Source organism: Oncorhynchus kisutch, unplaced genomic scaffold, assembly GCF_002021735.2.
Source record: "Oncorhynchus kisutch isolate 150728-3 unplaced genomic scaffold, Okis_V2 Okis03b-Okis08b_hom, whole genome shotgun sequence".
Taxonomy (NCBI): domain Eukaryota; kingdom Metazoa; phylum Chordata; class Actinopteri; order Salmoniformes; family Salmonidae; genus Oncorhynchus; species Oncorhynchus kisutch.
Genome location: NW_022261980.1, coordinates 12,960,678 through 12,973,962, shown reverse-complemented (window position 1 = coordinate 12,973,962; position 13,285 = coordinate 12,960,678). Strand labels below are relative to the sequence as shown.

Here is a 13,285-nt window from a genome sequence, read left to right as displayed (position 1 = left end):
TTGTACCTTGTCAGCTCGGGGGTTTGAGCTTGCAACCTTCCGGTTACTAGTCCAACGCTCTAACCACTAGGCTACACTGCCGCCCCATATGAGGTACGTGAGGAGTAACAAACGGGTGAAATACACCATTTCCAACCCGAAACTGACCCGACAGCTCTGGATACACAACGTGATCTGACATCTAGCCTGACTCTCAGAGATAGAAATGCAGAATTTAAATAAAGAGAAATAAAATGAACAACATATCAACATGAAATGTAACGGGGCCTTTTTGGTTCGGTAGGATGACAGCCACTCATAGCTTCCTCCTCCTCTCAGCCTGTATAGATGCTGTGCTGTGTCCATATACATCCCTACCCACCTTCAACTGCCCCAAAGCCGCTAAACCATGCTCTGCTATACCCAACCTTCTGATGTCCCTCTGACATACAAGAGTAGTGTCTCTGCAGTGTGTGTGTGTGTGTGTGTGTGTGTGTGTGTGTGTGTGTGTGTGTGTGTGTGTGTGTGTGTGTGTGTGTGTGTGTGTGTGTGTGTGTGTGTGTGTGTGTGTGTCAGTGTGTGCGTGCGTGCGTGCGTGTGTGTGTATGTGTGTGTGTGTATGTATGTGGTTGTGTGTGTGTGTGTGTCAGTGTGTGCGTGCGTGTGTGCGTGTGTGTGTGCGCATATACTTAATGTGTGTACACCTGTAGTGAATAACGGTCATGTGTGCATACGGTCATGTGTGTGTGTGTGTGTGTGTGTGTGTGTGTGTGTGTGTGTGTGTGTGTGTGCGTCTCTGTGTGGCCACTAAGACCACTGGCAGGAGCAGTCGGTGGGTTCCTGTATAGAGTAGTTGACCCACGTGGAGTTGCCACTGCAGTAGAGCTGCACGGAGCGCCTCTGCAGCCCCATCTCACGGCAGCACTTACAGAACCTGGCGTACGTGTTGATGTTGTAGTTGTAAATACTGGCCGACGGACACTTCCCGTCACATGACACTATGTTGACCTGGAGGAAAAAACCCAACAACAAAAAATGTAACAAGGTGGATGTAATGCTAAATGTGAATATCCTAATCCTGCCGACTACGCCAAATATAGCATTAAGGACAGTTCGTAGCTGATCTACGCCATATAAAATGACCGTACGTCTTTAATCCAGGTGGTGTAGATGGGCTATGAATTATCCTTAATGCGACATAAAAAAAAAAACGCAAAAAGATCATCTTTAAGACATCATGATAAAAGCCCTTATCGTGATGAAGATATTGCTCAACTATCGTGGCACAATAATCCATGATGGACTTGACCCTTCTACTCATCCAGAAACACGTTTCCCAGACATGGTGCTATTCCTACATGTTGATGTAACATTTATATACCCAGGTCAGAATCAATTAAGACAAAAAAAAAACATACCGGTCTGTTACTGCGACAGTCGTTCTTCCGTATCGTCATCCTTACTGTCACCTTCTGACAGGACTTCCCATCTTCTTTACCTGCAGGGTTCACAAATACAATGACCACACATCACATCAGTCTGGATCTGGTTTTGACCACACATCACATCAGTCTGGATCTGGTTCTGAACACAGATCCCATCAGTCTGGATCTGGTTCTGACCACACATCCCATCAGTCTGGATCTGGTTCTGACCACACATCACATCAGTCTGGATCTGGTTCTGATCACACATCCCATCAGTCTGGATCTGGTTCTGACCACACATCACCTCAGTCTGGATCTGGTTCTGACCACACATCACATCAGTCTGGATCTGGTTCTGACCACACTTCACATCAGTCTGGATCTGGTTCTGACCACACATCCCATCAGTCTGGATCTGGTTCTGACCACACATCACATCAGTCTGGATCTGGTTCTGACCACACATCAAATCAGTCTTAATATGGTTCTGACCACACATCCCATCAGTCTTAATATGGTTCTGACCACACATCCCATTAGTCTGGATCTGGTTCTGACCACACATCCCATCAGTCTTAATCTGGTTCTGACCAAACATCTCATCAGTCTTAATCTGGTTCTGACCACACATCTCATCAGTCTGGATCTGGTTCTGACCACACATCTCATCAGTCTTAATCTGGTTCTGACCACACATCTCATCAGTCTGGATCTGGTTCTGACCACACATCCCATCAGTCTTAATCTGGTTCTGACCACACATCTCATCAGTCTGGATCTGGTTCTGACCACACATCACATCAGTCTGGATCTGGTTCTGAAGAACAACCATTAGACCAGAACTCTGATCTGCCGGCCGTATAGAAACAAAGTAGAAACCATGAAGGAACACATGAACAGAGAGAGACAGGAAGTAGAAACCATGAAGGAACACATGAACAGAGAGAGACAGGAAGTAGAAACCATGAAGGAACACATGAACAGAGAGAGACAGAGGAAGTAGAAACCATGAAGGAACACATGAACAGAGAGAGACAGGAAGTAGAAACCATGAAGGAACACATGAACAGAGAGAGACAGGAAGTAGAAACCATGAAGGAACACATGAACAGAGAGAGACAGAGGAAGTAGAAACCATGAAGGAACACATGAACAGAGAGAGACAGAGGGAGCAGAAACAGTACAACTGTTGTCATGCTGTCAGAATGTAAATGGTACATAAAACACAAGGTTTTTGTTAGCGACAATACCCCACGGCGGCAATATTGATTTTAATGTGAAATGGTTTAGGGAGGCCAGGAATATTTCATACTTGAATATCAATTGAATGAGAGGTCTGCGATGCGTAAGCCTATTGGTTTTAATCCTCTGTGTAGACGAGGCGTCAGTGTAAAAAAACAACAACATGTTAACCAATGTGTAATTCCATCACAGAATTCTTTCCCCCACGTAGCTGCCTAGTTAATCAACTAAAATGTGTTACTAAGAATCCTATGTGATGATAACACATTACTACCCTATGTACCTATTGACAAGGGTCTACTTTCAACCACTTCAAGCAAGAAGACATAATGTTGACAATCTAATGGTTATAAGACTGACATTTGTGTGTATGTCCTAATATTTTTTTTGCAATAGTTTATGACACACAAAAAAAGCATGACAAATGACATATCCTGTTACAATGCATGGAGCTAATGTAATATCTAACATTTATCGCCTAGTAACACGGATATGTCCGTTGTCGTAAGAGTGAAAAGCCCACTATAACCTCTACTAAAAGAATGAATGTAAAAATAAATAAAAAAAGTTTCAGAAACAGAACAGATACCCTTTCACCAGAATACATCTAGTACTTGTTAGCAGGTTGTTTGGATAATATGGCATAAAATATTTCAGTGCTACTGCACATCATCTTTCAGGAAGACTATTTCAGGAAGACTAATAAAACTATTTTATTTACCTTTATTTAACTAGGTAAGTCAGTTAAGAACAAATTATTATTTTCAATGACGGCCTAGGAACAGTGGGTTAACTGCCTGTTCAGGGGCAGAACAACAGATTTGTACCTTGTCAGCTCGGGGGTTTGAACTTGCAACCTTCCGGTTACTAGTCCAACGCTCTAACCACTAGGCTACCCTGTCACCCCACTATGGGAAGTAATAAAGAGGAGCACACAATAATTTTTATAAATGGATACAAATTATACCATATTAGCCAAAACATTAGCGACAGTACAAACCCCCAGAACAGTAGTACTAAAAGACGATGTACTACTACAGTTCAAGGCACCATGCAGACATCTAACCGACTGCAGACTACTTGGCCACTACCAACAGTACATTGTTGGCGATCAACAATGCACTGCCCCCCCAACAGTGCAAAACGGGGAAAGATTTAGCTGTGTCATGTGATCCGCAGAGGACAATTGGAGGAAAAATGGCAACAAAATAGTGGATGACAACAACAAAAAATGACACAAAAAAAACCTAGTTTTTTTTTAAAGAGTCTGTTTTGACTTGTCCTGTACTGTAGTTGTTTCTGTAACACAAAGGGAGTACATTGTTGGATATCAACAATGGTGCTGGCAAGCCTTGTTGTCTCATAGAGATCTGTATCAGTGACGGGTACCTCGTTCACAGTTTGTGTTAACTGTGGGTGTCAGGGGACTAACAGGGAAAGGGAAGAGAGAATATCCGGTACCTGGTGGGATTGGTACACCATGGTCAGATTGCACACCAACACAAAAAAGGAAGAAATGTAACCCAACTCTATCTATCTAGTTCTATATGCTTTTCAATGACGTTACCGTAAATACCGTAGTAGCATTTCTATATGCTTTTCAATGAAGTTACCGTAAATACCATAGTAGCATTTCTATATGCTTTTCAATGAAGTTACCGTAAATACCATAGTAGCATTTCTATATGCTTTTCAATGAAGTTACCGTAAATACCATAGTAGCATTTCTATATGCTTTTCAATGAAGTTACCGTAAATACCATAGTAGCAGTTCTATTTACAATATTGGGGGTGTTAAAACTGTTGGTTTACATTTGTCATTGGTGTGTGAACCAATTCATGTATGGATTTTGAATCCATAGTGTGGCATTTGGCAGTCATGGTAACATGGATGTCAGATTAGATTATTTTGCTTGTAAAGTGTATGTTGGTTATTTTCACTGAAAAGCATCTATTCCTATTACTGTTAATAGACCCTTTGGGGGGGGGGGGACATAGTAGGAGCCACAACATCATATTGCTGTAGGTATTGCCTAAAACAGTAGGTAGTTTCCGCAAATGGGGGGAAAACAAAATATTTTAAGGTCATAAACTGAAGGACAAACATACACTGGGAAACACACGTTATCCGACAAACAGGTAACACAGATTAACTTCAGTAGAAGCAGGTGGGGAGAGACTAAATATGGGCATACAGGAAGAGACTTAAAATGGGCATACAGGAAGAGACTAAATATGGGCATACAGGAAGAGACTAAATATTGGCATACAGGAAGAGACTAAACATGGGCATACAGGGAGAGACTAAACATGGGCATACAGGGAGAGACTAAACATGGGCATACAGGAAGAGACTAAATTTGGGCATACAGGAAGAGACTAAACATTGGCATACAGGGAGAGACTAAACATGGGCATACAGGAAGAGACTTAATATGGGCATACAGGGAGAGACTAAACATGGGCATACAGGAAGAGACTAAACATGGGCATACAGGGAGAGACTAAATATGGGCATACAGGGAGAGACTTAATATGGGCATACAGGAAGAGTCTAAATTTGGGCATACAGGAAGAGACTAAACATTGGCATACAAGGAGAGACTAAACATGGGCATACAGGAAGAGACTAAACATGGGCATATAGGAAGAGACTTAATACGGGCATACAGGGAGAGACTAAACATGGGCATACAGGAAGAGACTAAATATGGGCATACAGGAAGAGACTAAACATGGGCATACATGGAGATACTTAATATGGGCATACAGGAAGAGACTTAACATGGGCATACAGGAAGCTACCCAGAAACCATAGCTGGACAGGTAGTCTTTCTCTTTACTCACATGTCTTGCAGCATCCATCCATGTAACTTACAATGGTTCCACCAATCTAGAGTGGAGACAACAGTCACATCTCAGGGGTTAAAAGGTCAACTAAAATAACATCATAGAGAGGTAGTAGTGTTACAAAGACTGACCAAAGCGTGTGTGTCTGTGTGTGTATATGTGTGTGTGGGTGTGTGTGTGTATGCGTGTATGTGTGTGCGTATGTGTGTGGGTGTGTGTGTGTGTGTGTGTGTGTATGTGTATGTGTATGTGTATGTGTGTGTGTGTGTGTGTGTGTGTGTGTGTGTGTGTGTGTGTGTGTGTGTGTGTGTGTGTGTGTGTGTGTGTGTGTGTGTGTGTGTGTGTGTTAACCATACCTTCATACACTCTGTCTGGTTGAAAGGTGGACAGCTGAATGAGTAGGACACCAGGGTCGGGCCTGACAGTGTGTCGGTACAATCATACTTCATACAGTCTGACACCCACGACTTCCCAGGCTGAAACATCAATACAATCATCCAGATAAATACATTATTACTTTACCTTGATGATCTGCAGTGTTGTTAACCTGGGGGTACCTGGCCTATCAGAGGGTAGTACCAGGACTGATTAGATAACCTGGGGGTACCTGGCCTATCAGAGGGTAGTACCAGGACTGATTAGATAATCTGAGGGATCTGGCCTATCAGAGGGTAGTACCAGGACTGATTAGATAACCTGGGGGTACCTGGCCTATCAGAGGGTAGTACCAGGACTGATTAGATAACCTGGGGGTACCTGGCCTATCAGAGGGTAGTACCAGGACTGATTAGATAACCTGAGGGATCTGGCCTATCAGAGGGTAGTACCAGGACTGATTAGATAACCTGGGGGTACCTGGCCTATCAGAGGGTAGTACCAGGACTGATTAGATAACCTGGGGGTACCTGGCCTATCAGAGGGTAGTACCAGGACTGATTAGATAACCTGGGGGTACCTGGCCTATCAGAGGGTAGTACCAGGACTGATTAGATAACCTGGGCTACCTGGCCTATCAGAGGGTAGTACCAGGACTGATTAGATAACCTGGGGGTACCTGGCCTATCAGAGGGTAGTACCAGGACTGATTAGATAACCTGGGGGTACCTGGCCTGTCCAGAGGGTAGAACCAGGACTGATTAGATAACCTGGGGGTACCTGGCCTATCAGAGGGTAGTACCAGGACTGATTAGATAACCTGGGGGTACCTGGCCTATCAGAGGGTAGTACCAGGACAGATTAGATAATACTTGGGGCACTTGGCCTATCAGAGGGTAGTACCAGGACTGATTAGATAACCTGAGGGATCTGGCCTGTCCAGAGGGTAGTACCAGGACTGATTAGATGACCTGGGGGTACCTGGCCTATCAGAGGGTAGTACCAGGACTGATTAGATAACCTGGGGGTACCTGGCCTATCAGAGGGTAGTATCAGGACTGATTAGATAACCTGGGGGTACCTGGCCTATCAGAGGGTAGTACCAGGACTGATTAGATAACCTGGGGGTACCTGGCCTGTCCAGAGGGTAGAACCAGGACTGATTAGATAACCTGGGGGTACCTGGCCTATCAGAGGGTAGTACCAGGACTGATTAGATAACCTGGGGGTACCTGGCCTATCAGAGGGTAGAACCAGGACTGATTAGATAACCTGGGGGTACCTGGCCTGTTCAGAGGGTAGTACCAGGACTGATTAGATAACCTGGGGGTACTTGGCCTATCAGAGGGTAGTACCAGGACTGATTAGATAACCTGGGGGTACCTGGCCTATCAGAGGGTAGTACCAGGACTGATTAGATAACCTGGGGGTACCTGGCCTATCAGAGGGTAGTACCAGGACTGATTAGATAACCTGAGGGATCTGGCCTGTCCAGAGGGTAGTACCAGGACTGATTAGATGACCTGGGGGTACCTGGCCTATCAGAGGGTAGTACCAGGACTGATTAGATAACCTGGGGGTACCTGGCCTATCAGAGGGTAGTACCAGGACTGATTAGATAACCTGGGGGTACCTGGCCTATCAGAGGGTAGTACCAGGACTGATTAGATAATACTTGGGGCACTTGGCCTATCAGAGGGTAGTACCAGGACTGATTAGATAACCTGAGGGATCTGGCCTGTCCAGAGGGTAGTACCAGGACTGATTAGATAACCTGGGGTACCTGGCCTATCAGAGGGTAGTACCAGGACTGATTAGATAACCTGGGGGTACCTGGCCTGTTCAGAGGGTAGTACCAGGACTGATTAGATAACCTGGGGGTACCTGGCCTATCAGAGGGTAGTACCAGGACTGATTAGATAATACTTGGGGCACTTGGCCTATCAGAGGGTAGTACCAGGACTGATTAGATAACCTGAGGGATCTGGCCTGTCCAGAGGGTAGTACCAGGACTGATTAGATAACCTGGGGGTACCTGGCCTGTCCAGAGGGTAGTACCAGGACTGATTAGATAACCTGGGGGTACCTGGCCTGTCCAGAGGGTGAACCATTGCTGTACTGTACCTTGTAGAGGAGTGTAGTACCGTTGTCATTGTGGTAGAGACAGGAGATGTTCCTGCAGACACCACAGCACATCATCTGGTCTTTGGGAGGGATGTATATCTGGTTCTAAAATATAGTACAGGCCTACAGTAACATATACATTCATATATACTGTAGTAATAGTTATAGTACCTGTATTGTATATATATATATATATATATATATATATTCATATATACTGTAGTAATAGTACCTGTATTGTATATATACATATATATATTCATATATACTGTAGTAATAGTTATAGTACCTGTATTGTATATATACATATATATATATATATATATATTCATATATACTGTAGTAATAGTTATAGTACCTGTATTGTATATATATATATATATATATATATATATTCATATCTACTGTAGTAATAGTTATAGTACCTGTATTGTATATATATATATATATATTCATATATACTGTAGTAATAGTTATAGTACCTGTATTGTATATATATATATATATATTCATATCTACTGTAGTAATAGTTATAGTACCTGTATTGTATATATATATATATATATTCATATCTACTGTAGTAATAGTTATACTACCTGTATTTTATGTATATATTCATATCTACTGTAGTAATAGTTATAGTACCTGTATTTTATGTATATATTCATATCTACTGTAGTAATAGTTATAGTACCTGTATTTTATGTATATATTCATATCTACTGTAGTAATAGTACCTGTATTATATATATATATATATATATTCATATCTACTGTAGTAATAGTTATAGTACCTGTATTTTATGTATATATTCATATCTACTGTAGTAATAGTTATAGTACCTGTATTATATATATATATATTCATATATACTGTAGTAATAGTTATAGTACCTGTATTGTATATATATATATATATATATATATATATATATTCATATATACTGTAGTAATAGTTATAGTACCTGTATTTTATGTATATATTCATATCTACTGTAGTAATAGTTATAGTACCTGTATTGTATATGTATATATTCATATCTACTGTAGTAATAGTACCTGTATTATAAATTATTTTACTTAAAAATCATACAATGTGATCTTCTGGATTTTTTTTTTTGATTCCGTCTCTCAAAGTTGAAGTGTAACTTTGATAAAAATTACAGACCTCTACATGCTTTGTAAGTAGGAAAACCTGCAAAATCGGCAGTGTATCAAATACATGTTCTCCCCACTATATATATATATATATATAAACTCAGCAACCAAAAAAACATCCTTTCACTGTCAGCTGCATTTATTTTCAGCAAACTTAGCATATGTAAATATTTGTATGAACATAACAAGATTCAACAACTGAGACATAAACTGAACAAGTTCCACAGACATGTGACTAACAGAAATAGAACAATGTGTCCCTGAACAAAGGGGGGGGTCAAAATCTAAAGTAACAGTCAGTATCTGGTGTGGCCACCAGCTGCATTAAATACTGCAGTGCATCTCCTCCTCATGAACTGCATCAGATTTGCTAGTTCTTGCTTGCTCTTCCACCAAGGCACCTGCAAGTTCCCGGACATTTCTGGGGGGAATGGCCCTAGCCCTCAACCTCCAATCCAACAGGTCCCAGATGTGCTCAATTGAGATCCGGGCTCTTCGCTAGCCATGGCAGAACACTGACATTCCTGTCTTGCAGGAAATCACGCACAGAATAAGCAGTATGGCTGGTGGCATTGTCATGCTGGAGGGTCATGTCAGGATGAGCCTACAGGAAGGGTACCACATGAGGAAGGATGATGTCTTCCCTGTAACGCACAGCGTTGAGATTGCCTGCAATGACAACAAGCTTAGTCCGGTGATTCTGTGACACACCGCCCCAGACAATGACGGACCCTCCACCTCCAATTCGATCCTGCTCCAGAGTACAGGCCTCGGTGTAAGGCTCATTACGTCAACGATAAATGCGAATCCGACCATCACCCCTGGTGAGACAAAACCGTGACTCGTTAGCGAAGAGCACTTTTTGCTAGTCCTGTCTGGTCCAACGACATTGGGTTTGTGCCCATAAGCGACTTTGCTGCCGGTGATGTTTGGTGAAGACCTGCCTTACAACAGGCCCACAAGCCCTCAGTCCAGCCTCTCTCAGCCTATTGCGGACAGTCTAAGCACTGATGGAGGGATTGTGCGTTACTGGTGTAACTCGGGCAGTTGTTGTTGCCATCCTGTATCTGTCCCTCAGGTGTGATGTTCGGATGTACCGATCCTGTGCAGGTGTTGTTACACGTGGTCTGCCACTGTGAGGATGATCAGTTGTCCGTCCTGTCTCCCTGTAGCGCTGTTGTAGGCGTCTCACAGTACAACATTGCAATTTATTGCCCTGGCCACTTCTGTAGTCCTCATGCCTCCTTGCAGCATACCTAAGGCACGTTCACGCAGATGAGCAGGGACCTGGGGCATCTTTCTTTTGTTGTTTTTCAGAGTCAGTAGGAAGGCCTCTTTAGTGTCCTAAGTTTTCATAACTAAAACCTTAATTGCCTACCGTCTGTAAGCTGTTAGTGTCTTAACGACCGTTCCACAGGTGCATGTTCATGAATTGTTTATGGTTAATTGAAAAAGCATGTGAAACAGTGTTTAAACCCTTTACAATGAAGATCTGTGAAGTTATTTGGATTTTTACAAATTATGTTTGAAAGACAGGGTCCTGAAAAAAGGATGATCTTTTTTTCCTGAGTTGATATATTCATATATACTGTAGTAAGAGTAATAGTACCTGTATTAACAATACTAGCAGTAGGCTACTGCTGAATAGGGACAGCAATAGTAGCATTTGTAGCAGTTGAGATATCAGACACTAGCATTAGGCTAGTAGTACTGAATAGGGACAGCAGTAGTAGCATTGGTAGCGGTTGAGATATCAGACATTAGCATTAGGCTAGGAGTACTGAATAGGGACAGCAGTAGTAGCATTTGTAGCAGTTGAGATATCATACATTAGCATTAGGCTAGGAATACTGAATAGGAACAGCAGTAGTAGCATTTGTAGCAGTTGAGGTATCAGACATTAGCATCCTGATGCTAACTGACTAACCGGTTGGCACTGAGCAGAGCAGTTGGTGGTGGCGGTGCGGAGGAGGTGGAAGCCCGTGGTGGGATCCAGACTGTGGCTACACTGGGTGGTGAGACACACCCCCTCCTGACTGTGATCCACGAGGGTCTGTCCCGGATGCATAACACCCCGCTCCCCGTCCACACACACAGCCTCACGCACTGTAAGAGGGGTACAGACAAACACAGGCACAGACACGCATGAACGCATGAACACACATTCATAAAAAATGTACTGTACATGATCACATATGAACTGAAAATGTACTGTACATGATCACATATGAACTGAAAATGTACTGTACATGATCACATATGAACTGAAAATGTACTGTACATGATCACACATGAACTGAAAATGTACTGTACATGATCACACATGAACTGAAAATGTACTGTACATGATCACACATGAACTGAAAATGTACTGTACATGATCACATATGAACTGAAAATGTACTGTACATGATCACATATGAACTGAAAATGTACTGTACATGATCACATATGAACTGAAAATGTACTGTACATGATCACACATGAACTGAAAATGTACTGTACATGATCACATATGAACTGAAAATGTACTGTACATGATCACATATGAACTGAAAATGTACTGTACATGATCACATATGAACTGAAAATGTACTGTACATGATCACACATGAACTGAAAATGTACTGTACATGATCACACATGAACTGAAAATGTACTGTACATGATCACACATGAACTGAAAATGTACTGTACATGATCACATATGAACTGAAAATGTACTGTACATGATCACATATGAACTGAAAATGTACTGTACATGATCACATATGAACTGAAAATGTACTGTACATGATCACATATGAACTGAAAATGTACTGTACATGATCACATATGAACTGAAAATGTACTGTACATGATCACATATGAACTGAAAATGTACTGTACATGATCACACATGAACTGAAAATGTACTGTACATGATCACACATGAACTGAAAATGTACTGTACATGATCACACATGAACTGAAAATGTACTGTACATGATCACATATGAACTGAAAATGTACTGTACATGATCACATATGAACTGAAAATGTACTGTACATGATCACACATGAACTGAAAATGTACTGTACATGATCACATATGAACTGAAAATGTACTGTACATGATCACACATGAACTGAAAATGTACTGTACATGATCACATATGAACTGAAAATGTACTGTACATGATCACACATGAACTGAAAATGTACTGTACATGATCACACATGAACTGAAAATGTACTGTACATGATCACATATGAACTGAAAATGTACTGTACATGATCACACATGAACTGAAAATGTACTGTACATGATCACATATGAACTGAAAATGTACTGTACATGATCACACATGAACTGAAAATGTACTGTACATGATCACATATGAACTGAAAATGTACTGTACATGATCACACATGAACTGAAAATGTACTGTACATGATCACATATGAACTGAAAATGTACTGTACATGATCACACATGAACTGAAAATGTACTGTACATGATCACACATGAACTGAAAATGTACTGCACATGATCACATATGAACTGAAAATGTACTGTACATGATCACATATGAACTGAAAATGTACTGTACATGATCACATATGAACTGAAAATGTACTGTACATGATCACATATGAACTGAAAATGTACTGTACATGATCACACATGAACTGAAAATGTACTGTACATGATCACACATGAACTGAAAATGTACTGTACATGATCACACATGAACTGAAAATGTACTGTACATGATCACATATGAACTGAAAATGTACTGTACATGATCACATATGAACTGAAAATGTACTGTACATGATCACACATGAACTGAAAATGTACTGTACATGATCACATATGAACTGAAAATGTACTGTACATGATCACACATGAACTGAAAATGTACTGTACATGATCACATATGAACTGAAAATGTACTGTACATGATCACACATGAACTGAAAATGTACTGTACATGATCACATATGAACTGAAAATGTACTGTACATGATCACACATGAACTGAAAATGTACTGTACATGATCACATATGAACTGAAAATGTACTGTACATGATCACACATGAACTGAAAATGTACTGTACATGATCACATATGAACTGAAAATGT

General features: G+C 41.3%; 1 protein-coding gene across 1 annotated transcript in view; it reads right to left on the bottom strand.

The window, feature by feature from the left end:
• Positions 1-613: 613 nt before the first annotated feature.
• Positions 614-13,285, bottom strand: part of LOC109886615 (otogelin-like) — a 146,547-nt gene continuing 133,875 nt past the window's right edge. Inside the window, 6 exon segments of the mRNA XM_031812411.1 lie at positions 614-987; positions 1,398-1,477; positions 5,496-5,541; positions 5,855-5,974; positions 7,998-8,102; positions 11,083-11,261. Coding sequence (XP_031668271.1) covers positions 787-987; positions 1,398-1,477; positions 5,496-5,541; positions 5,855-5,974; positions 7,998-8,102; positions 11,083-11,261 — 731 coding nt within the window. The 3' untranslated portion in view covers positions 614-786.